Source organism: Artibeus jamaicensis, unplaced genomic scaffold (assembly GCF_021234435.1).
Source record: "Artibeus jamaicensis isolate MK-2021 breed Jamaican fruit bat unplaced genomic scaffold, CSHL_Jam_final contig_1582, whole genome shotgun sequence".
Classification (NCBI taxonomy): domain Eukaryota; kingdom Metazoa; phylum Chordata; class Mammalia; order Chiroptera; family Phyllostomidae; genus Artibeus; species Artibeus jamaicensis.
Genome location: NW_026521309.1, coordinates 292,970 through 313,673, shown reverse-complemented (window position 1 = coordinate 313,673; position 20,704 = coordinate 292,970). Strand labels below are relative to the sequence as shown.

The window sequence follows — 20,704 nt, the reverse complement described above, 5'->3', positions numbered from 1 at the left end:
GATCAAGGTCAACATCAACACTAATGTCACACTGACACTATGTGCCCTTGATATGATGTGATAAGAATGGCACTTTTTGCCCTGGCTGGTATAGCTCAGTGGATTGAGCGTGGGCCTGCGAACCAAAGGATCGCAGTTCGATTCCCAGTCAGGGCACATGCCTGAGTTGCAAGCCAGTTCCCAGCAGGGGACCCACAAGAGGCAACCATACATTGATATTTCTCCCCCTCTCTCCTTCCCTTCCCCTCTAGAAAAGCTAAATAAAATCGTAAACAAACAAACAAACAAAAAGAATGGCACTTTTAGGTGTGGTCTTTCTCCCCAAAACTCATAACCCTCATCTAGTCATGAGAAAAACATCAGTCAAATTCCATGAGGAACAGTCTATAAAACACTGACCAGGGCTCCTCAAAACAATCGAGGTCATCAATAACAAAGCCTGAGAAACTGTCACAGCTAAGAGGAGCCTGGAGACATGACAACTGAATGTAATATGGAATCTTAGATGAGATTCTGGGATAGAAAAGACATTGGGCTCTGGCTGGTGTGACTTAGTTGTTGGGAGTGTTGTCCTGTAGCCAAAAGGTTGTGGGTTCGATCCCTGGTCAGGGCATGTACAGGAGGCAACCCATCAATATTTCTCTCTCACATTGATGTTTCTTTCTTTCTTTCTCTCCCTCCCTCTAAAAACAATTTTTTAAAAGTCCTCATCTGGATAAATTGTGGATTTGTGTCTATATTAGTGCACCTGTTACCTACTCCGCTGAAGGAGGGGGGATTGTTTCAGGACGGGTCACCTCCCGGCACAACTGGCTGTCCAGCACCACATCAATTTGTGCCGCATTCACTCATCTCTTCACTTACTCAACATACATTTATTAGGTCCTTATTGTGAGAAACACTGGTCTAGGAAGTAAAGATAGCTGAGTGCTCAGACAGACGAGGGTTTGTCCTCACAGAGCTGACTGGGGAGACAGAATAAATCACAGTCATATATGTGATGGGTGCCATGAAGAAAATAAAAAATAGATGATGGGATTCAATGTGAGGAGGTGAGGAGGGGTTCCACTTAAAGAGCACATAAGGTCCTGACTGGGTGGCTCTGCAGGTTAGAGCGTCATCCTGTGCACCACAAGGGCGTGAGTTGGATTCCTGGTCTGTGCACGTACCTAGGGTGCGGGTTTGATCCCTGGTTGGGGTGTCTACAGAAGGCAACCCGTCAATGTTTTTTTCTTTCTCTCTCTCTCTCTCTCAGAATATCAATAAACACATTTTTGGGTGAGGAATTAAAAAAAGAATAAAAGATCACTTATGAAATAATCAAGAGCTACAGGAGTTGGTCAGATCTTTAAACAAGTCAGCAACTTCAGGGTAGATTAGAGTCAACCTTTCTATTCAAAAGGCTGACAATGTGCTGTTAACGTTAGACTACACAGACTGAAATACTGCTTTCCACAGAGGCCCTTCTAGTTGAACACCTGAAATACACATGGGTTTATTCAATATGTACCAGTAATCACACGGGTGCTGCAGACACAGAGACAAATGCCATATACCCCTGCTGTCCCAGGGGTCAGGCTGGGGAAACACTCCTATAAATGAATCATTAGAACGAATACATGAAAATCTGGCCACTGGAAACAAAGTTAGAGCCCTTGCTCACATCATGTGCCAAACTGAATTCTAAACGGATTGAAGATTTAACTGAAAAAATGAAGCTATAGTGATCATTATATTGTAAAGTGTGACAGGGTTCCCAAATATGACTCCAATGGCAGAAATCATAAAAGATTAAAAAAGTGAAATCACCATTCTCTGCAAAGCAACTATTAATCACATAAGCCCTGCCTGGTATCTCTCAGTGGGTTGAGCATGGGCTGTGAACCAATGGGTCACCAGTTCAATTGCCAGTCAGGGAACGTGCCTGGGTTACAAGCCAGGTCCCCAGTGGGGGCCACATGAGAGATAACCACACAATGATAGTTCTCTCCCTCCCTTTCCATCTCTAAAAATAAATAAAATCTTTCAAAAATAAAAAAAAAAGCAAGAATAAGCGGGGAAAATGGCAATACCTTAACAGTGTACAATGTCAATATACAAAGCATACAAAGAGAAATATAGTGTGAGTGAGCGAAAGACATTAAAATATTACCATAACAGAATACAAATAAATGACCAATATACAAGTGAAGGTATTCAACCTCAATGACATATGAAATTAAAACAGCCCTCAAATCCCAATATTTGCCTCTCAGATGTGCAAAAATTGAAAGAAAAAAGTGAAGTCCTATTAAGAAGTGGAGAATTGTGTTCCTAGCTTCGACCACCCCCTCGCTCCGACATTAATGCGAACACTTCCCTTGGGAGATTCGAACGGGCACTGGCGCTTCCGGGTTTCGCACCGCCGTGCCTTTTGACCCCGGAAGTCTGGGCCGCGGCTGCGCAAGACAGAGCGCGCGTCACTACCGTGACGGGAAGGCGTAGGGGAGCGGAGAATGGCTCTGTACGCGGCGGCAGCGGCTGTGCTGGCAGGCGTTGAGAGCCACCAGGGCTCCATTAAGGGGCTGGTGTACGGTAGCAGTTTCCAGGTAGCGGGATTCGCGGTTGGGGCCGGGTGTGGGGCTAGCCTCAGCCGGGCCCCCGCCTCAGTTTATGTCACTTTGGCCACGTGCAGAACGTGAAGCAGCTGTACGCGCTGGTCTGCGAGACGCAGCGCTACTCCTCCGTGCTGGACACCGTGATCGCCAGCGCCGGCCTCCTCCGCGCAGAGAAGAAGTTGCGGCCCCACCTGGCCAAGGTGACCCTTGGGGTAGGGTTGGACGAGGCCCCGCTGTGAGTCCCAGTAACGTGAGGTCTAGCCGGTGTAATTCGAGTAAGTCCTCTGAAATGAGGATGCGAGCCCCTTTCTGAGTTGTGAAATGTGGTGGGATGAAATTGCTTTAATTTCGAGCTTTTTGTGAAGGTTAAATAAGAACAGAAGTTCCAACTAGCAGCGGCAGGGACCCTTTAGGTAACACAAAGGGTGATATTGACGAGGTGGAGGGTTCAGATCTTGAACTCTGCTGGTGGAAAGGGTTCAGGACTGGGGAAGTGAAACATCAGGTTCAAAGCCTGTGTCTGCTATTAACTTTGTGTGCATTTGGACAATATGTCGCACTTTTACCTGTTATTGTCTGGAGAGGTGGCCTGTTTAGCCCTTGCAGTTCCAACATTATGGAGTTTGAAGGCACTAATGCTTAGGTTTTTGTTTTTTTTTCTCTCTCTTGGTCTCTCCATCTCCAGGTGCTGGTGTATGAGTTGTTGCTGGGAAGAGGCTTTAGTAGGCGAGGGGGCAGGTGGAAGCCTCTGCTGGACCGGCACCAGGCAAGGCTGAAGGCCGAGTTGGCCCGGCTGAAGGTTCATCGAGGTGTGAGCAGGAATGAGGATTTGTTGGAAGTGGGATGCGGGCCTGGCCCAGGTGAGCTGAGTTGTGGGGGTGGGGGTAGAGTCACCAGACCCTCAAGGGAAAGGACCATGTTTCTGCCCACTCACGTCTGATTGCTTCCTAGCCTCCCAGGTGCCTCGATTTGTGCGGGTGAACACTCTCAAGACCTGCTGTGATGATGCAATTGATTATTTCAAAAGACAAGGTTTCTCCTACCAGGGTCGGGCTTCCAGGTGAGCTTAGAGCCCTGCCCAGGTGCCCTAATCGAGGGAAGTTCTTGGGGGAACTGGGGAAGTGGATGAGAAGAGAGGAGGCATGGTTGTGACTGCACTCAGGCCTTCTTCCTGTTTTACAGCGGTCTCTCCATCCCCTTCCAAGGCCTGTCTTCCTCCATTCCCTAAACATTTATTGTTCTGGGCGTCCCATGGACATTCTTCTAATGTATCTACCCCTCAATTTCTTCTCTGGCTCTGCCTTCTAATTCTCACCTGACGATCTTGTCTCCCAGTCTGGACTTCTGTCTTGGACTCATAGTTGCAGGTTCAGAGCAGTGATGTGCAGACACCACATTCGGAGCCTGCGTCAGACTGTTGTTCAGTCATGTTTATTCAAAATTCAAGATTTGAAAGTAATTCTTTTAAAAATGTACCTAAACGGGTTATTGGATTATATTGCAGCATTCCTTTTTTAAATTGAGGTATAATTGACATATAACATGTTAGTTTCAGGGGTACAATGAAATGATTTGATTTTTTAAAATTTTTTTATTGATTATGCTGTTACAGTTGTTCTATTCCCCCTTTCATTCCCCTCCACCCTACCCCCCATCCCCACCATTACCCCCCTTTAGTTTATGACCATGTGTCTCAAGTCCTTTAGATTCTATATTTCCCATACTATTCTTGCCCCCCCATCTATTTTCTATCTACTGTCTATGCTACTTATTTTCTGTACCTTCTCCCCCCTTCTCCTCCTCCCACTCCCCTGTTGATAACCCTCCTTGAGATCTTCATTTCTATGTTTCCACTCCTGATCTAGCTGTCCTTTTAGTTTGCTTTTGTTTTAGGTGTGGTTGTTAATAACTGTGAGTTTGTTGTCCTTTAACTGTTCATGTTTCTTCAACTTCTTTTTCTTAGATAAGTCCCTTTTTTTTTTTTTTTAAAGATTTTATTTATTTATCTTTAAAGGGGAAGGGAAGGAGAGAGGGAGAGAAACATCAGTGTATGGTTGCCTTTTGTGCATCCCCTGCTGGGAACTGGCCTGCAGGGAACCAGCCTGCAACCCAGGTATATGCCCTGACTGGGAATCGAACCGCGATCCTTTGATTTGCAGGCCCGTGCTCAATCCACTGAGCTACACCAGCCAGGGCTTAGATAAGTCCCTTTAACATTTCATATAATAAGGGTTTTGTGATGATGAACTCCTTGAATTTGATCTTATCTGAGAAGCACTTTATCTGTCCTTCCATTCTAAATGAAAGTTTGGCTGGATAGAGCAATCTTGGTTGTAGGTCTTTGGATTTCATGACTTGGAATACCTCTTTCTAGCCCCTTCTTGCCTGTAAGGTCTCTTTTGAGAAATCCGCTGACAGTCTGATGGGGACTCCTTTGTAGGTGACTGTCCCCTTAGCTCTTGCTGCTTCTAGGATTCTCTCCTTCATTTTAATTTTGGCTAATGTAATTATGATGTGCCTTGGTGCATTTCTTCTTGGGTCCAACTTCTTTGGGACTCTCTGAGCTTCCTGGATTTCCTGGAAGTCTATTTCCTTTGCCAGATTGGGGAAATTCTCCTTTATTATTTGTTCAAATAAGTTTTCCACTGGTGGCTGTGCCTTTCCCCCTTCTGGTACCCCTATAATTCGGATGTTGGAGCGTTTAAAGATGTCCTGAAGGTTCCTAAGACTCTCATTTTTTTGAATTCTTGCTTCTTGACTCTTTTCTGTTTGGCCATTATTTGCTTTCTTCTGGTCCACTCCATTGATTTGAGTCCCAGTTTCCTTTTCCTTGCTATTGGTGTCCTGTGCAATTCCATTCATTTTCATTAGTTTAGCCTTCATATATTTGTCTAATTTGTGGCTATAATCAACCAGTACTGTGAGGATCCTGATGACCAGTGTTTTAAACTGTGCGTCTGAGAGTTTTGCTATTTCTTCATCGCTTAGATCTATGGGCTCTGGGGCTTTGAGATCTTGCGCCATTTTTGGTCTGTTCTGGCTCTTTAAGTGTGAGAAGCGGCGCCTTGGACTCCGAGGTCGTTGGGTTGTGACGCTGTATGTGGGGGCGTGGTCAGAGCGGGGAAATGGCGACTCCCTCTGCTGCTTGGAGCCGCTGGGTGAGGATCAGCGCCTTAGGTGGTTCACCTGGGCCAGGCCACTCAGAGTCGCTGGGTTATGACGCTGTATGTGGAGGTAGGGTCAGAGTGGGGAAATGGCGGCGCCCTCCACTGCCGCTTGCTGCGGGGACCCACCGGCCCGGTCCAACCGCCTACTCCCTTGCCTGTCCACTTCCACACAAATGCTCGACCACAGTCGACACGCAGCCCCGGTCCCCCGCTGTCTACCCCTCGGTCGCTCGCTCGCTCGGTAGCTCACTAGGTCCAACCCTGCGCCTGGATTTCACGCGTCTGGATTCCGTGTGCCTGAGTCCGTCTGACCGAGTCCTCCTGTGCAACCCCGCTTCACCAGCCGCTGGTTTCGCCCCTTACCTGTCAGGCTGAAGAATTTGTTGTTAGCAGACTTCTGAAAAGTTCAATTTTCCATGTTCTGGCTGTGTTTTCTGTTGCTAATATTTAGTTGTCTCTAAACTTGGTTGTGTGAGAAGGCCTGGCACATCCACCTATGCCTCCATCTTCTGATTTGATATTCATACATATTTTAAAGTGATCACTACAGTAAGTTTAGTTTAAACATCTGCCACCATACATGTGTAAAATTTTTTTTACTTCTGATGAGAGCTTTTAAGATTTGTTCTTTTAGCCACTTTTGAGTATGTAATGCAGCATTATTAACTATAGTTACCGTACTGCATTGTATCCTCATGACTTATTTAATAATTGGAAATTTGTATCTTTTTACTCTCTTCACCCATTTTGCCCCACCGCTCCCCCCACCACAGATGTGTTCTTTGTATCTATGAGCTCTGTTTTTTGTATTTGGTTTAAAGATTCCACATATAAATGAGATCATATGATACTTGTCTTTCTCTATCTGACTTTGCCCTCAAGGTCCATCCATGTTGTCAAAAATGGCAAGATACCATTATTTTTTATGACTGAATAATATTCCTGTGTGTGTGTGAGTGACAATTTCTCTGTTTACTCGTCCACTGATGGACACTTAGGTCGTTTCCCTGTCTTGGCCATTGTAAATAAGGCTGCAGTGAACATGGGGGTGCATGTATCTTTTTGAATTAGTGTTTTCATTTTCTTTAGGTAAACACCCAGAAATGGAATTGCTGGATCATATGATAGTTCTATTTTTAAAATTTTAAGATCTCCATACTTGGTTTCCCACATGGAATTTACATTCCCACCAATGGTGCACACAAGAATTCCCTTTTCTCCACATCCTTGCCAGTACTTGTTATTTCTTGTCATTTTGATAATACCCATTCTAACAGGTGTGAGGTGATACCTCATCATGATTTTGACGTGCATTTCTCTGATGATTAGCAATGTTTTTCTTTTAATGTACCTGTTGGCTATCTGTATGTCTTCTTGGGGAAATGTCTATTCAGGTCCTCTCCTCAGTTTTTAATTGGATTGTTGTTTTGCTCTTGAATTTTATGAATTCCTTATATATTTTGGATATTAATCCCTCATCAGATATATGACTCGCACATACCTTCTCCCATTCAGTAGGTTGCCTCTTCATTTTGTTGATGGTTCCCCTTGCTGTGCAGCTTTTTAGTTTAGTCTGGTCCTACTTGCTTTTGATGTTGAATCCAAAGAGTCTTTACTAAGATGTATGTCAGAGAGCTTACCACTGTGTTTTCTTCTAGGAGGTTTCTGGTTTCTGGTTTTACCTTCAAGTCTTTAAACCATTTTGAGTTGATTTTTGTATTTGGTAGAAGGGAGTGGTCCAGTTTTCCCAACACCATTTATTAAAAACTATTCTTTCCTCATTGTATATTCTTGATTCTCTTTTCATAAATTGATCATATACATGTGGATTTATTTCTGAGCTCTCTGTACTGTTTCATCGATCTATATGTCAGTTTTAATGCTAGTACCATACTGTTTTGATTACTGCAGCCTCGTGATATCTTGTGAAATCAGGGAATGTGATGCCTCCAGATTTGTTCTTTCTGAAGATTGCTTTGGCTATTTGGGTGTTTTGTGATTCTATACAAACTTTAGGATTATTTGTTCTATGTCTGTGAAAAATGCCATTGGAATTTTTTAAAAGATTTTATTTATTTATCTTTAGAGGGGAAGGGAAGGAGAGAGGGAGAGAATATCAGTGTATGGTTGCCTCTTGTGGGTCCCCCGCTGGGAACTGACCTGCAACCCAGGCATGTGCCCTGACTGGGAATTGAACTGCAATCCTGTGGTTCGCAGGCCCTTGCTCAATGCACTGAGCCACATCAGCCCAGGCTGCCATTGGAATTTTGATGGGTGTTGCATTGAGATTGCCTTGGGTAACATGGACATTGCAACAGTATTCTTCCATTCCATGAGCATGGGATATCTTTCCATTTATTGGTATCCTCAGTTTCTTTCATTAATATCTTACATAGTTTTCAGTGTACAGGTCTTTCACCGCCTTCGTTTATTCTTAATTTATTCTGAGGTGTTTTATTCTTTTTGAGGCAGTTGTAAATGGGCTTCTTTTTAAATTTCTGATAGTTCATTACTAGTGTATTGAAATGCAGCATATTTTTGTGTGTTGATTTGTATTCTGCAACTTCACTGATTTTGTTTACTAATTCTAAGAGTATTTTGGTAGAGTTTTGAGGGTTTTCTCTATACATGTCACTTGCAAATAATGACAGTTTTACTTCTTCCTTTCCAATTTAGATGCCTTTATTTATTTTTTTTTGAAGATATTAATCTACCTTTATGAGGTTATTTATATTTCAATCCAACAAATGTTAAATTCTACACACACAGAGAAGCACTAACACACATGTGCACACATACTAATACATTTTTATCATGGTAGTATGAGTGATTTTCTTTTTTTTTAATTTTATTTAGTTATTTTTCAGGTACAGTTTTTTGTCTATTTTTCCCATCCCAGCCTCCCCCGCCCCTTGCTCCCCACCTCCCTCCCATTTCCACCCCCCTTAGTTCTCGTCCCTGTGTCCTTCCTATTTGTTCCTCCAAATCCCTCCCCCATTTTCCCCTTAACTTCCCTTCCTTCTCCCCCTCTGGTCACTATCCCTTGTTCTCTATTTCAGTGTCTTTGTTTTTTGTTTGTTTTTTTTTCTGCTTGTTTGTTTGTTTTGTTGTTTAGCTTCCTGTTAAAGGTGAGATCATATGGTATTTGTCTTTCAACCCCTGGCTTATTTCACTCAGCATAATGCTTTCCAGTTCCATCCATGTTGTTGCAAAGGGTAGGAGCTCCTTCTTTCTCTCTGCAGCATAGAATTCCATTGTGTATATGTACCACAATTTTTGGATCCATTCATTTACTGATGGGCACCTAGGTTGCTTCCAACTCTTGGCTATTGTAAATTGTGCTGCTATGAACATTGTGGTGCATAGGTTCTTTGATATTGATGTTTTAGGATTCTTAGGATATAATCCCAGCAGTGGAATTGCTGGGTCAAAAGGCAGGTCGATTTTTATTTTTCTGAGAAAATTCCATACTGTTTTCCATAATGGTTGTACCAGTCTGCACTCCCACCAACAGTGAACTAAGGACCCCTTTTCCCCACAACCCCTCCAACATTTGTTGTTTGTTGCTTTGTTTATGATAGCCATCCTGACTGGTGTGAAGTGGTATCTCATTGTGGTTTTAATTTGCATCTCTCTGATAGCTAATGATATTGAGCATCTCTTCATGTGTCTCTGAATGTTCTGTATGTCCTCCTTGGAGAAGTGTTTGCTCAAGTCCTTTTCCCATTTTCTAATTGGGTTGGGTGTCTTCTTAGAGTGGAGTCGTGTAAGTTCTTTGTATATTTTAGAGATTAAACCTTTGTCTGAGGTATCATTGGCAAATATGTTTTCCCATACAGTTGGTTGTCTTGCTAATTTAATACTGTTTTCTTTAGCCATGCAGAAGCTTTTTATTTTGATGAGATCCCATTTGTTTATTCTTTCCTTTACATTCCTTACTCTAGGGGACATATCAGTAAAGAAGTTGCTGCGTGAAATATCTGAGATTTTCTTGCCAATGTTCTCCTCTAGGACTTTAATGGTGTTATGACTTACATTTAAGTCTTTTATCCACCTTGAATTTATTTTGGTGTATGGTGTAAGTCTGTGCTCAAGTTTCATTTTTTTGCATGTAGCTGTCCAGTTCTCCCAACACCATTTGTTGAAGAGGCTATCTTTACTCCATTTTATGTTACTGCCCCCTTTGTCGAATATTAATTGACTGTAGAGAGTTGGGTTGATTTCTGGGCTCTCTGTTCTGTTCCATTGGTCTATGTGCCTGTTTTTATGCCAGTACCAGGCTGTTTTGATTACAGTGGCCTTGTAATACAGTTTAATATCAGGTATTGTGATCCCCCCTACTTTGTTCTTCTTTCTCAAAAGAGCAGCTGCTATTCGGGCTCGTTTATGGTTCCATATAAATTTTCGAAGTGTTTGTTCTATGTCTGTGAAATATGCCATTGGTACTTTAATAGGTATTGCATTGAATCTGTATATTGCTTTGGGTAGTATGGACATTTTGATGATGTTAATTCTTCCAATCCATGAACAAGGTATATGTTTCCATTTGTTTGTGTCTTCCTTGATTTCGTTCTTCAGGGCTGTGTAGTTTTCTGCATACAGGTTTTTTACCTCCTTAGTTAGGTTTATGCCCAGATATTTTATTTTTCTTTTTGCTATATCAAATGGGATTTTTCTCTTTATTTCTGCTTCTGCTGATTCACTGTTGGTATACAAAAATGCCTTTGATTTCTGGATATTGACTTTGTAACCAGCTGTTTTGCCAAACTCATTAATTAGTTTGAGCAGTTTTGGGGTAGAGTCTATAGCATTTTCCATGTACACTATCGTGTCATCTGCAAACAGTGACAGTTTTGCTTCCTCCTTTCCTATTTGGATGCCTTTTATTTCCTTTTCTTGCCTGATCGCTGTGGCTAAAACTTCCAATACTATATTGAATAGAAGTGGTGAAAGTGGACAACCTTGTCTTGTTCCTGATCTTAGTGGAAAAGCTTTTAGTTTTTTCCCATTGAGTATGATATTGGCTGTAGGTCTCTCATATATGGCCTTTATTATTTTGAGAAATGCTCCCTGTATTCCCACTTTGCTGAGTGTTTTTATCATAAATGGGTGTTGTACCTTATCGAAAGCTTTTTCCGCATCTATTGATATGATCATGTGATTTTTGTCTTTGCTTTTGTTTATGTGATGTATTACATTTACTGATTTGCGAATATTGAACCATCCTTGCATCCCTGGGATGAATCCTACTTGATCATGGTGTATGATCTTTTTGATATATTGTTGGATGCGATTTGCCAATATTTTGTTGAGGATTTTAGCATCTATGTTCATCAGCGATATTGGCCTGAAATTTTCTTTCTTTGTTGTGTCTCTATCTGGTTTTGGAATTAAGATGATGCTGGCTTCATAAAAAGAATTTGGGAGTTTTCCATCCTTCTGGATTTTTTGAAATAGTCTGTGGAGAATAGGGGTTAGCTCTTCCTTAAATGCTTTGTCGAATTCTCCTGTGAAACCATCTGGTCCGGGGCTTTTGTGTGATGGGAGTTTTTTTGATTACTGCTTCAATTTCTTTTGCTGTTATTGGTGTATTTAGATTTTCTGCTTCTTTTTCACTGAGTTTTGGAAGATTGTATTTTTCTAGAAATGTGTCCATTTCCCCTAGGTTTTCAAATTTCTTGGCATACAGTTCTTCATAGTAATTTCTTACAATCTCTTCTATTTCTGTGGTATCAGTTGTAATCTCTCCTTTTTCATTTCTGATTGTGTTTATTTGTGTCCTCTCTCTTCTTTTCTTGATGAGCCTACTTAAATGCTTGTCTATTTTGTTTATCTTCTCAAAGAACCAACTCCTGGATTCATTGATCCGTAAAATTGTGCTTTTAGTTTCTATGTCATTTAATTCTGCTCTAATCTTGGTTATTTCCTTCCTTCTGCTTGCTCTGGGCTGTCTTTGTTGTTGTTCCTCGAGTTCTTGCAGGCGTAGGGTTAGGTTGTTTGTTTGAAATGTTTCTATTTTCTTTAGGTAGGCCTGTATTGCTATAAACTTCCCTCTCAGGACTGCCTTCGCTGTGTCCCATAAGTTTTGGGTTGTTGTGAGATCATTTTCATTTGTTTCCAAAAACTTTTTGATTTCTTCCCTAATTTCATTCTTGACCCATTCGTTGTTTAATAGCATACCATTCATTCTCCATGTTTTTGGGTGTTTGGGGTTTTTTTCTTTGGGGTCAGTTTCTAATTTCAGTCCCTTGTGGTCAGAGAAGATGCTTGGTATGATTTCAATTTTCTTGAATTTTTTGAGGCTCGTTTTGTGTCCTATCATGTGGTCTATCTTTGAAAATGTTCCATGTGCATTTGAAAAGAATGTGTATTTAGCTTCTTTGGGATGAAGGGCTCTATATATATCAGTTAAGTCCATTTCATTTAGGGTGTTGTTTAATGCCACAATATCTTTGTTGATAATTTGTTTGGAAGATCTGTCCATTTTTGATAGTGGGGTGTTCAAATCCCCTACTATGATTGTGTTGCTGTCAATATCTTTCTTGAAGTCCTCTAAGATTTTCTTGATATATTTGGGTGCCCCTATGTTTGGTGCATATATGTTTACAATGTTGATGTCTTCTTGGTGGATTCTTCCCTTGAGTATAATGAAATGACCTTCTGGGTCTCTCTTTATAGCCTTTTTTTTGAAGTCTATTTTGTCTGATATGAGAATTGCTACCCCAGCTTTTTTTTCTTGTCCGTTTGCTTGGAAAACTTGTTTCCAGCCTTTCACTTTTAGTCTGTGATGGTCTTTTGTCCTGAGGTGAGTCTCTTGTAGGCAGCATATGTGTGGGTCATGCTTTCTTATCCATTGAGCTATTCTGTGTCTTTTGATTGGAGAATTTAATCCATTTACGTTTAAGGTTATTATTGATAGGTACTTATTCATTGCCATTTTTGTACCTGTGTTCCTCTCTGTCTCCCTCTTATCCTTCCTTCCCTTAAAGCAGTCCTTTTAGTATTTCTTGTAGAGCTGGTTTGGTGGAGGCATATTCTTTTAGACTTCTTTTGTCTTGGAAGCTCTTTATTTGGCCATCTATCTTGATTGAGAGCCTTGCTGGGTAAAGTAGCCTTGGTTGTAGGCCTCTGGTTCTCATTACTTGAAATATTTCTTGCCATTCTCTTCTTGCTTGAAGTGTTTCCATCGAGAAGTCGGTAGCTAACCTTATTGGGGCTCCCTTGTATGTTATTTCTTTTTTCTCCCTTGCTGCCTTTAAGATTCTCTCTTTGTCTTGGAATTTTGCCATTTTGATGATGATGTGTCTTGAAGTGGGCCTCCTTGGGTTCCTCTTGGTTGGGAGTCTCTGTGATTCCTGGATTTGTGAGACTTTTTCTCTTATCAAATTAGGAAAATTTTCTCTCATTACTCGTTCAAATACGTTTTCTATCCCTTGTTCTTCTTCTTCTCCTTCTGGTATTCCTATTATTCGGATATTATTACGTTTCATATTGTCTTGCATTTCTCTTAATCCCTCTTCATTCTTTCTGAGCCTCTTTTCATTTTCTTGCTCTTTCTGTGAGATGCTTTCTACCTTGTCCTCCAACTCACTAATCCTATCCTCCGCTTCATCTATCCTACTTTGGAAACTTTCTACTGTGTACTTCAATTCGGAAATTGTGTTCTTCATTTCCTCTTGTCTCTTGCTGATAGTTTCCATTTCCTTTTTGATGTTGCTGTAGTTTGCAGAGAGATCATTATAGTTCCCCTGTAGTTTCTGGTAGTTCACTGTGAGCTCTTTGAACTTCGTAATAACCAGTGCTTTGAATTCACTGTCTGATAGTTGATCAGCGTCTATTTCATCTAACATTCTTTCTGAAGTTTCTGCTTTTTCTTTCATTTGGGGATTGTTTCTTTGTCTTCCCATTGTTTGAGACTCTTCTTGTTAGTCTCTGCTTCCAAAATTGATCTGTTCTGAAACACTGGTTTTATGGTGTAAACTTCTGTGGTATGATCCTTGTGAAGTTCAGTGGTGCAGACTCCTTGAAGTTTCTTGATGTTCTTAGTCTCCTCCTGCACTCACGCTGGTCCTCGTGCTGGTCCCTGCGTTGGTCCCCTACCACTGCTGAATGTCCTGGCTCTAGTAGCCGCCTCCTCAAGCACCCAGGCCCGTTACTACGGCAGTGGCACAGAGGCTGGGAATGTCCCGGCTCCCGTATCTGGCTCTCTCTGCCGCCCAGGGCCGTCACAGGGGCTTGGAGTGTCCCGGTTTCCGTACCTGACTCCCCGGCGTCTAGTCCTGTCTCTGTGGCAGTGGCACAGAGGCTTAGAAAGTCCCAACTCCCGTACCTGATTCCCCAGTGTCCAGTCCCTTCGCTATGGCAGCAGAACAGGGGCTGAAACAGTCCCAGTTCCCGTAGAGGGATCCTCTGCCACCCTGGGCTGTCTCAGGGGTTTGGAGTGTCCAGGCTTCCGTACCTGACTCCCCGGCGTCCAGTCCTGTCGCTATGGCAGCGGCACAGGATTTGAGAGCTTCCCGGCTCCCGTAGCTGGCTCCTCTGCTGCGTCACAGGGGTTTGGAGAGTCCCGGCTTCCGTACCTGACTCCCTGGCGTCCAGTCCCGTTGCTATGGCAGTGCGCGAACGTCCCGGCTCCCGTAGCTGGCTCCTCAGGGTCCAGGCCTGTCTCTATGGCGGCGTCACAGGGGCCTTTGGTGTCCCAGCTCCTGCAACTGACCCTTCCGTTGCCCAGGCCGGTAGCTATGGCATCGGCACAAGGGTGTCCCCGCTCCGGTTCCTGACTCCTCTGTCTCCCAGGACCGTCACAGGGGCTTGGAGTGTCCGGCTTCCGTACCTGACTCCCCGGCTCCCAGGCGTGTTGCTCTGGCGGCAGCACAGGGGCCGTGTGAGACCCAGCTCCAGTAGCTGACTCTGCCGCCGTCTGGTGTTTCAGTGTCGGTCACAATCTCTGGTCTTTTAATTTCATAAATGCTGGGTAACTGATGGTTTATTGTGCTGTTTCTCTGTAGATCTGCCAGGATTTTCACCCATGAGTACAGGAGCTAGTATCAGCTCCATCTTACTCCGTCGCCATCTTCCCAGCATCCCCTTTATTTCTTTTCTTGCCTATTGCTCTGGCTAGGACTTCTAATACTGTGTTGAATAAAAGTGGCCCTTGTGTTGTTCCTGATTTTAGAGGAAAAGCTTTCAGCTTCTCAGCATTGAGTATGATACTGTTGTGGGCTTGTCCTGTGTGGCCTTTATTATGTTGAGATATGTTCCCTCTATACCAATTTTGTATAGAGTTTTTGTCATAAATGGATGTTGAATCTTGTCGAATGCTTTTGCTGCATCTATTGAGTTATTTTTATCCTTCATTTTGTTAATGTGATGTATCACATTGATTAACTTGAACCATCCTTGCATCCCTGACCTTTCCACCTTCTGCATCCCCTGTTTTAACCTGCCAGATAAACTTGTGCACCCATTTGGTCAAATCAGAAACTGAGTAATCCTAGATGCTTTCCTCCTCTCCATCAAGTCATTCACTCCTCTGCCTTCAGCATCTTTCTCAAACCTGTTCCTTTCTTTTTGTCCTCCTGGACATTACCTAGGTTTAGGCACTCATCATTTCCTACCATGATTGGTGGCAGAATCTCCTAATGTGGTTGGCTACAGAAAGATCTGAAACCATAGCTGATGCGTTACTCCCCTGCTGAAAACCTTCTCTTGGCTCTCCAAGGTGGTGTGCTCCCTGCTTCCTCTCCAGGCCCATCTGCCCTGGGGCTCTCTGCACCTGTCGTCCCCCCAACAGTTCCTGCTCTTCCCCACCTCTTCCCTGGATGCACTCCTTCCTCCTGCTCTATCCATTGACAGCTCTGGGAAGCCACCTGTGCCTCCTCCCTTTCCCCCCGATCTGTTTTAGGTGTTCCCCTTTTGGCCTCTAGTATGTTGCTTAGAGACCAGGGTGGTAGAGAACGGCTGTGTATGTGTTTGAATTCCAGCTCTGCTATTTGATACCTTTCTGAACTGAGACACTATTCTCCAGGCCTATTTCTATGTGGGTCAGGTGGAATAGACAGCGCTCCTTTGTAGAGTTTAGGGTAGGGGTGTCATACTCATTTTCACTGGGGGCCACATCAGCCTCATGATTGCCTTCAAAGAGCTGAAATAATTTGAGGACTGTATAGCTGTAACTATTCCTTAACTGTTAAGGAGTTCAAATTACATTTGGCCTTTTGAAGGTACCCTCAAGGCTGATGTGGCCCCTGGTGAAAATGTTCGACATCCTGGTTTACGGAATATAGTTTTCATCCCAGCTCCTCATGTTACTGAATTATCCATCAGGAGTCAGCTCATCTCCCCTGGACCACTCCCTTCACTGGCCAATCACCCCCAGAGCTCTCCTTGAGGTTATGTTTTAGCAGTAACAGCTAACATTTATTGAGTGCCTAATTTGTGCCATATATTTTCCCAAGTATTTTGCACACATTAACCCCTCTAACTCTCACAGCTACCATTTTCCAGAAGTGCAGACAGGCTGAGATAAAGGTACTTGCTCTTGCTCCCACCGCTGGTGAATGGCTGAAGGAGGGCCCTGAAACCAGAGTCTGGTCTAAGAACTCACACTATCATCCTGTTTATTTCTTCATAGCAACCTTAAACATTTGTTGCCTGATGGTTAGTTAACATGTAAGGTAACATGTAAAATGTCCAGCCTAGTGCCCGGCATGGAAGAATGCAGAAACTGTTGAATGAGTGGCTCTTATTCCCTGACAGCCTGGAGGATCTAAGGGCCCTCAAAGGGAAGCGTTTTCTTCTGGATCCCTTGTTGCCTGAGCTGCTTGTGTTCCCTGCCCAAACAGACCTGCATGACCATCCACTGTACCAAGCTGGTCACCTCATCTTACAAGACAAGGTAGGGAAGGTGGGTGGAAAAGGGAAGGATGGGTGGGAGTGACCAGCTTGGGGAGTTTGTGTTCACCCAGCCACTGTGCTCTGCCTTGCCAGGCTAGCTGTCTCCCAGCCATGCTGCTGGCTCCACCCCCGGGCTCCCATGTCATTGATGCCTGTGCTGCTCCAGGCAATAAGACCAGTCACTTGGCTGCTCTTCTGAAGAACCAAGGGTGAGTGCCACGGTTAGACAGAGGAGGGTGTGGGGTCTGATCCTGTAGCTGGTGAAAAGTAAGGGACTTGTTTTTCTGATGGGTCTCAAGGCCCAAAGGAAGACTTTTATTTAGTATTTCTTTCTGGACCTGGGACAGTTCCCATATAGCTCCAAGCTAAGCTTCCTAGTGGGTTGCAGGTGTGAGATGTGAATTCCTTAGTCCTCAAAGGCTGTTTAAGTATTACCTTCCGTATGTCCTCACTTCATATATATGTTTGTATGTCAGACCTGTGGTCTATTAGATACATATGAAGTCAGTTAATCTCAACTCTGTCCCTAGGAAGATCTTTGCCTTCGACCTGGATGCCAAGCGGTTGGCATCTATGGCTACTCTGCTGGCCCGGGCTGGAGTCTCTTGCTGCCAGCTAGCCGAGGAGGACTTCCTGACAGTCTCACCCTCAGACCAGCGTTATCGTCAGGTCCAGTACATTTTGCTGGATCCTTCTTGTAGCGGCTCTGGTGAGATGGGGAGAAATAGCGGCCTAGGGCAGCCGTAGATTCGGAGCGGCCTTAGAGCAAAATGGGTAGTTCATTTGGGTCTTGGGTTTAGTTCTGACTCAAATCGTCTTGTGATCGTAGGCAAATGTTTTAATTTATAAAGTGGGAATTTCAGCCTAAAATAAAACAATTTGTAATTAAACCACTCTTTTCCCTAGGTATGTTGACCAGACAGCTGGAGGAACCTGGGACAGGCACACCCAGTAAAGAACGCTTACGCGCCCTGGCAGCATTCCAGCAGCGAGCTTTGCGCCATGCGCTCACTTTCCCCTCCCTGCAGCGCTTGGTCTACTCCACGTGTTCTGTTTGTCAAGAGGAGAATGAAGATGTGGTATGGGATGCCCTGCAGCAGAGCTCAGGAACCTTCAGGTAGTAGGTTTCCACCAGGGTCTTGGGGTGGGGATGACTTTCTTTACATAGAAGTCTGCTATTTCTTCTCCACAGGCTCACTCCTGTCCTGCCCTCCTGGCCCCACCGAGGCCTTAACACTTTTCCAGGGGCTGAACACTGCCTCCGGGCCTCTCCTGAGACCACGCTCACTGGTGGCTTCTTCATTGCTGTACTTGAACGGGTAGAGGTGTCAAGGTGAGCAGGGAGCTCGCTGGGAAGATGCTGGAAGATTGGGACACATCTAACATGTACTTTTCTTCTAGCTCAGTCTCACAGGCTGAAGTATCGGCACCAGAACTCAGACCCAGCTCTGTTACAAAGAGAAAGAAGAGGCGGCGAAAAGCGGCAGCTGCCCCTAGCATGCTCCCCTAGCAGGTGCTCAAAGATTTTGGCCTCTTGGGTGGGAGGAAAGGAAGACATTGGTTCCCCCTCAGCCCCAGGCAGCAGTTTTGTTTTTGAAAGGTTTTGTTTTTTGTTGCTATAGGACAGACACTGATAATCCTGCTTCCCCAGCTGGAATGATAGAGTGGATCTCCTCATCCTTTTGAGTCCCTTCCCTGGGCCACATTCTTGCTGGTGAGAGAAGTGCGACCCACAAAAATAAAAAGGCAGGACATGGTCTACGATAGATCACAGTATTTTATTCTTAATGACATAAGCAAGGGGGAAAACCTCACATTCATACTAAAAATTCCAACTAGACTCACAGGAATTAAGTCTGTATCTGTAATGGAAAGTCCCAGTGCACATATGTGTACACATACACACTCACACTCACACTCAGGCTGTGCCAGGGCGCCCTCTTCAGGGGCTTCCTGGACCAATGGCCCTGCCTGTGGAACTGAGGTAAACTAGCTTAGAGCACTAAAACTAAGAGGGTCTACCTTACGTGAGGTGTAGGTAGAAGCTTGATTTCTAGGCCCGTGCCCCACACCCCACCCTTCCAATTCTAGGAGGTGTTTGGGACTGGAGGTTCAGGCCCCCTCCTCAGCTCCACGGACAGTTAAGTAGCGACAGAGCTACTTAAGTAGTTCTTGGGGTGGGAGCAACAGCCAGTCCCCTGCCACAGAACATTCAAAACTCAGTCACAAAAGGGGGAGGGGACTGGGTACATCTAAGTCACATTATTTATAAAATAAGAATTACATTTTACATAATGTGTCCAGAAAGAGCTCTAGTCCCTCAGGAAAGCTGCCTGGGATGGCACTGGAGCCTCTTCTTCACACAGGCATAACTTAACTATACAGCTAATTCCTAGTCAACAGCATTTATACTTAACCACCTCAATGAACCAAGCTTGAAGGAATTTAAAAGGCAATTTAGCTTAAATACAAAAATAAATTTTTATTTCGTTAAAAAATGTTTAAATATTTTTTCTTTTAATTTAGACACACACATTCATACTTCTCCCAAAGAGGATGGGCACGGCAGCGAGGCTCTTAGGCCTGGGGTATGTGATTTGGAAACAAAGGAAGAACAGAAGGGTTGGAGGCTTGGGGGAGGGGGGTTGGCTAAGAATTTAGAGTGTGGTTCATTAATTTAGGATTTTCTAACATACACTAGGGGTGAGCTAACCTCCCGTGAGGTCAGGTGGGGAGGAGAGAGAAACAGCAGAGGGAAGAGGTCTTTGCTTCCCCTTGGCCCTATCCTCCTGGGCTGCCAGCCCATAGTCAAAACACCATTTGAAAATCCAGGAGTTGGCACTTATAGCCGTAAAGTGGTGCTACTTTCCACATTCAATTAGCTAAGTCCCAGAAACTTGAAACAGTTAAGTCCGGCACTACCAACATGCCGCCACTCATACAATTCAATTCTTCCTCCAAACTCGATTCAAAGAGCAATAGACATGAGCATCAGACAAAGTAACACAGGACAAGGTTTTTAAACATACAATCCCGGAGAGGCCGACGTGCCCAATGAGGCCAGCGGGGGTGGTGCACAAGGAGGCAGCTGAAAGCAGCGGTGGGCATCCTGCCTGCTCCAAGAGATTCCCTCCCTGGAGTGAGGGATCACCCCTGGATCTGCCAGGCTAACAGTCTTGAGCCACCAAGCTTTTAGGGGCCAAACTGGCAGGGCTGGGGACAAAACACTGACTCAGACTTGGCAGGAGGAAGTGAAACAGCAGGAGCAGCATCCACTGGAGTCTTCAAGGCAAAGCTTGATTCAAGATCATTTAAAAAGCAAGAGATCCTGCAAGGAACCAGTCAAAGGACAAAGCAGCAAGAAATGGGGAAACAGTCCCCTAAAGGGATCAGAGAACCACTTTTTATAGCTAAGCCAAGCAAGGTAAAGCTTTAGGGATGATCCATTTCCCCCAATCCCATCAAATGCACACCAGAGAGGCAGGTGGTCAGGGCTCTACCTGGCACTCTCCAGCAAAGATGGCTCTGTGGGGAAAAAGCGGAAGGGAGGCCACCTGACTAAGCTCATACACTAAACAAGTCAGGGAAGTTAAGTGAACAGTATGTACAGATGTTTCTTCAGTTCTCTCTAGCCTCAACAGTGGAATTGTTCAAGTAAAGGTATCAGGCTTCTGCCCTGCCACTCCCTCCCCCAAGAGGCCTGAGGCTTCTGCTTCCTCTAAGAGGGAAATGGCCCCCAGGGCTGCTACTACCTCTTGTAGCTGAAGCCAGAGGTCTGGGGTAGGTTTGCTTTATGGAACTATGGGTTAGAGGCTCTTCCCTAGCAAGGTGCCAAGGTCCACATTGGGGCAAGGGGTGGGGGGAATGGAGGCAAGGGACAGAGTCTATTTCTTTCGGGTGTGTTGCCTTCGGGCCTGCAGTCGCTGTCGAGCCCCTGGGGTCTTGGATCCTGCACCAATGGAAAATGAAGGGGCCGCCGATCCTGGAAAAATTCAACAAAATCTGATCAGTGCAGCTGCTACCTGAGAACAGTTCTTTGGGTGC

The 20,704-nt window shown here is 44.3% G+C and overlaps 2 protein-coding genes across 2 annotated transcripts in view; one reads left to right on the top strand and one right to left on the bottom strand.

Moving 5' to 3' along the window:
- The first annotated feature begins 2,468 nt into the window (after nucleotides 1–2,468).
- NSUN5 (NOP2/Sun RNA methyltransferase 5) lies at nucleotides 2,469–18,426 on the top strand. The gene is made up of 11 exons (XM_037154734.2): nucleotides 2,469–2,588; nucleotides 2,675–2,797; nucleotides 3,283–3,457; nucleotides 3,549–3,657; nucleotides 16,523–16,661; nucleotides 16,754–16,869; nucleotides 17,191–17,369; nucleotides 17,567–17,777; nucleotides 17,853–17,993; nucleotides 18,062–18,173; nucleotides 18,283–18,426. The coding sequence occupies exons 1-10, from the start codon at nucleotides 2,496–2,498 to the stop codon at nucleotides 18,168–18,170; spliced, it is 1,395 nt and encodes a 464-aa protein (XP_037010629.2). The 5' UTR covers nucleotides 2,469–2,495; the 3' UTR covers nucleotides 18,171–18,173; nucleotides 18,283–18,426.
- The window catches only part of LOC119056344 (nuclear envelope pore membrane protein POM 121C-like), a 37,843-nt gene continuing 35,558 nt past the window's right edge, over nucleotides 18,420–20,704 (bottom strand). The window contains exon 13 of the mRNA XM_037154733.2: nucleotides 18,420–20,642. Within this exon, the coding sequence (XP_037010628.2) occupies nucleotides 20,545–20,642 (98 nt within the window). The 3' untranslated portion in view covers nucleotides 18,420–20,544. The remainder of the gene's footprint in view (nucleotides 20,643–20,704) is intronic.

Excerpts from the sequence above, each read along its gene's own strand:
- NSUN5 (XM_037154734.2), top strand. The coding sequence starts at position 2,496 with ATGGCTCTGTACGCGGCGGCAGCGGCTGTGCTGGCAGGCGTTGAGAGC. Across the intron at positions 2,589-2,674 it reads TGTACGGTAGCAGTTTCCAG|AACGTGAAGCAGCTGTACGC; the intron begins GTAGCGGGATTC and ends GGCCACGTGCAG. Across the intron at positions 17,994-18,061 it reads GAACGGGTAGAGGTGTCAAG|CTCAGTCTCACAGGCTGAAG; the intron begins GTGAGCAGGGAG and ends CTTTTCTTCTAG.